At 29.6% G+C, this 3,810-nt stretch overlaps 1 protein-coding gene across 1 annotated transcript; it reads left to right on the plus strand.

Moving 5' to 3' along the window:
- Positions 1–58: 58 nt before the first annotated feature.
- On the plus strand, positions 59–3,674 carry LOC112454677. The gene is made up of 3 exons (XM_025016176.1): positions 59–651; positions 1,506–2,126; positions 2,965–3,674. The coding sequence occupies exons 1-3, from the start codon at positions 71–73 to the stop codon at positions 3,050–3,052; spliced, it is 1,290 nt and encodes a 429-aa protein (XP_024871944.1). The 5' UTR covers positions 59–70; the 3' UTR covers positions 3,053–3,674.
- The last annotated feature ends 136 nt before the right edge of the window (positions 3,675–3,810 follow it).

The following is a 3,810-nucleotide window of genomic DNA, read 5'->3' on the forward strand; positions in this document are numbered from 1 at the left end:
AAACGGCAAAAAATGTATAAGAGCTTCGGCTAAAATAACACACTTGGATTTGCAGTGCAGTGATACAGACATGGATACGCTTACAAAAGAAGCGGAACATCGAGAAGGCACGAACTCTCCGCCATTAAGAACGAATATAATGGCAGAGCAGGAAGCAGAAGATGAGGGGCTGCTGAAGTATTATATTCCCACATTAATGTGTCAAGAATGTCACAATCATTTCTTGAATGATAAAGCTAGTACTTTATCGTTTAAAGAAACATTAACAAAATTAGGAGAGCATTTAGTCTGTGAACATAATATAAAACAAGATTCCGTACATAATATAGAATATGACGTAAATAAAGAGAAGATTCCAGTACGTCGCTTCATACAAGAACATTATTCAAAATTAAAAAAAGATGTGGCAGAATGCAATCATTGCTTTGCACTAATTAGTTACAAAAACAGGAATTATAGTATTTTACATGAACACTTAATACGTAAACATGAAGACAAATTAACGGAAATAGAGAAGAATGAAACAAAATTTCTTTGGTTCTGGGATTACTTCACAATAGATGACACATCGCTCGCAAAATGCAACATTTGTAACATGACATTTTATGCATTAACACCTGCATTTTTTACTGATCACGTGAGAACTCATGAGTAAGTATACATAAAATAATTTATTAAAACATTGAAGAATATAAAGTAGATAGTAATGAAATATTGAATAGCTAAAGAAAATGAAACAGACACAAGTTATCAAAGCACATACACTACTGTTTAAAAGTTTGGAAGCACTACTTTTTTAAGAAAAATAATGGTACTAATATTTTTAGAGAAAAATGTTACATTAGAAACTTTACTGTCTGTTTTAACTATTCAATACAGTATTATTTGTTTCTAATAATTTTTCAGGGAAATATTTTATTTAAAGAATTTTATCGAGTGAATATGCTGTGCCATTGTTCCGTTATGAAGAAAGACCAAGTTTTCATGGTTTGAATAAAATATAATAACTTTTAGTTTCATATTTGTTATACTTCACTTAAACCATGAAAACTTGTTCTTTCTTTATAACAGAACAATAGCATGCTCACTCGATAAAATTCTTTAAATAAAGTACTTCCCTGGAAAATGATTAGAAACAAATAATACTGTGTTGAATAGATAAAACAGATAGTAAAGTTTCTCATATGACATTTTTCTTTTGAAGTACGTATTAGCACTACTGTTTTGTTTTTCTTAAAACAGTAGTCCTTCCTAACTATTAAACGATAGTGTATATGTATAACAATTATATTCGTATTATGATTGAAATTGTGTTTTTAGTCGCAATTCCGTCAGTGATTCTGTGTAATATATTTAAGTCTAGACATCTAATCGTTTCAAAATAGTCAAATAATGAGATTCTTAAAACGGTAATCTTGTGGTTTCCAGCGGAATAGTGTGCACTTTTGAAACTAATTTTTTTATCACATTTCTTACTTTTATAATTACTCTAAATATAAATGTAGGAAAACCGTACGAAGTTCAAGCAATGACACGAACAGCAATACAGACATGAATATGCCTACAAAGGAAGCGATATGTCAAGAAGACAAAGAACTGCGACATAGAACGAATATAATGGCAGAGCAGGAAGCAGGAGATGAGTGGATGTTGCAATATTATATTCCCACATTAATGTGTCAAGAATGTCACGATCCTTTCTTGAATAATAAAACTTATTCTTTATCATATAAAGAAACATTAACAAAATTAGGAGAGCATTTAGTCTGTGAACATAATATAAAACAAGATTTCGTACATGATATAGAATATGACGTAAATAAAAAGAAGATTCCAGTACGTCGCTTCATACGAGGGCATTATTCAAAATTAAAAGGAGATGCGGCAAAATGCAATTATTGCTTTATAGTAATTTGTTACAAAAATGCACATAATATTTTACATGAACACTTGAAGTGTAAACATAAAGACAAATTAACAGAAATAGAGAAAAATGAAACAAACTTTCATTGGTTCTGGGATTACTTCACAATAAATGACAAAGCATATGCAAAATGCCACAAATGTAATATACAGTTTTATGCACTAACACCTGCATTTTTGACCGATCACTTGAAAACTCATGAGTAAGTACACATTAAAGATTTGATTAAAATACTGAAGAACATAAAATTGTTAAAATGTACAATAGGTAATTAAAGAAAATATTATACACACAAATGACAAGCACTCTTATATAATAATTATTTGTATTATGATCAAAATTGTCTTTTTAGTCGCAATTCCGTCTGTAATTCTATGTAATTTAAGTCTAAACATTTAAGGTAGTTCATCCGTGACAATGCTGTCAAAAGTTAATGATAGACATATGACATAAAGTATTTGGCTGGAATCTGCGTTATGCATGTGTGTATAAGAATCTCATATGTACAGATACATAGATACTAATGTGTGCTATTAGATCTTTATAGATTAGCTGTCATATACGTCCACCGCTATTAGAAATTGTGTACTTTACGTATCAATTACTTCGAAACTAGAGAGTATAAACGGTCGAAGATCTTGTATTTTTGTAAGAATATTTTTGTAAGTCTCTTCTTGTTTTTCATTAAAACCGTAAGAATAGTTTGATCACTACAATTAGAAACGTGTGATATCGGAAGTTGTTTTCGTACTTGCGATACATGTAAAAAGTGCTAACTTTGACTTCCGTTATTGCAATTTCGGTCAATCTTTTTCTATTTGCACATGTGTATAAAATGTGTTTACATTAATATACTGTTTAAATTTTACAAGATTCCTAAGAAAATGAGTTTACGGACGTACTACCTTAATTACTCTAAATAAATGAATAATTTAGATTCTTAAAACGATAGTCTTAACTTCTAACGGCATAGCATGCATAATGAAAACTAACATCCTTACATTTCTTACTTTATCTTTACATTCTGCATATAAATATAGGAAAACTGATCCAAGTTCAAGCAGTGATACGAGTGATATGGACAATGATACAGAGATGGATACGCCTATGAGAGAAGCGAAACGTTAAGAGGACTCAGAAGTATCATCTAATATGTATAAAAAGACAGAAGGAACAAAAAAAGAGATAAGTAAAGGAACAAGTTTTTAACAAATAATAACTTGCTCTGCATTTATTACATATACTACATGTAATTGAATTTTATGAATTAGACATTGTTTGTTCTATGTAAGTGTAATCGATATCGTGTTATATAAAATATTCACATGTATTAAGCGTTTCATTACTTATAGAATAAATTTTACAATAAATTTCATTTTTATGTATAAAGTGACAAGTAAGCTACAGATATAAATATTAAATTTAAACATTGATAGGACTCTTGCTGATCATTTAAATGCATTAAAAATAATATTTTTTTTACTTAATGATTGAAATCAAAAGATGTAAAATGTAGATAAAATCACAAGAAACCAGTACATTGAATTATCGATGCAACTGTGGTTGCATCGATTACTAAATAATTAATATCTAAATTTAATTAAAGTATTGCTTCCTTATAGAGAAAGCTTTGTTTTTGTAAACCTCGCATATGAACCTTTAATTGCGTATAAAATTAGGTCTAATTAACCAAATCTTAAACAATTATATGTATATGAAATAAGAGTAGAAAAAATCGAAGAAAAAATTGTTTTTTAGTTTTTGATGCCAATGTGTTCAGAATGTTCTAAAACATCAAAATCGCATTTAAAAAATGTCCGCGCGCGCGCGCGCGCGCGCGTGTGTGTGTGTGTGTGTGTGTGTGTGTGTGTGTGTGTGTGTGTGTG

The sequence above is a fragment of the Temnothorax curvispinosus genome, unplaced genomic scaffold (assembly GCF_003070985.1).
Source record: "Temnothorax curvispinosus isolate PA1 unplaced genomic scaffold, ASM307098v1 QBEX01005269.1, whole genome shotgun sequence".
In the NCBI taxonomy this organism is placed as follows: Eukaryota; Metazoa; Arthropoda; class Insecta; order Hymenoptera; family Formicidae; genus Temnothorax; species Temnothorax curvispinosus.

Bases quoted from the DNA above. Each gene is read 5' to 3' on its own strand.
- LOC112454677 (XM_025016176.1), top strand. From the start codon at position 71: ATGGATACGCTTACAAAAGAAGCGGAACATCGAGAAGGCACGAACTCT. The intron at 652-1,505 runs GTAAGTATACAT...ATATAAATGTAG, and splicing joins GATCACGTGAGAACTCATGA to GAAAACCGTACGAAGTTCAA. The intron at 2,127-2,964 runs GTAAGTACACAT...ATATAAATATAG, and splicing joins GATCACTTGAAAACTCATGA to GAAAACTGATCCAAGTTCAA.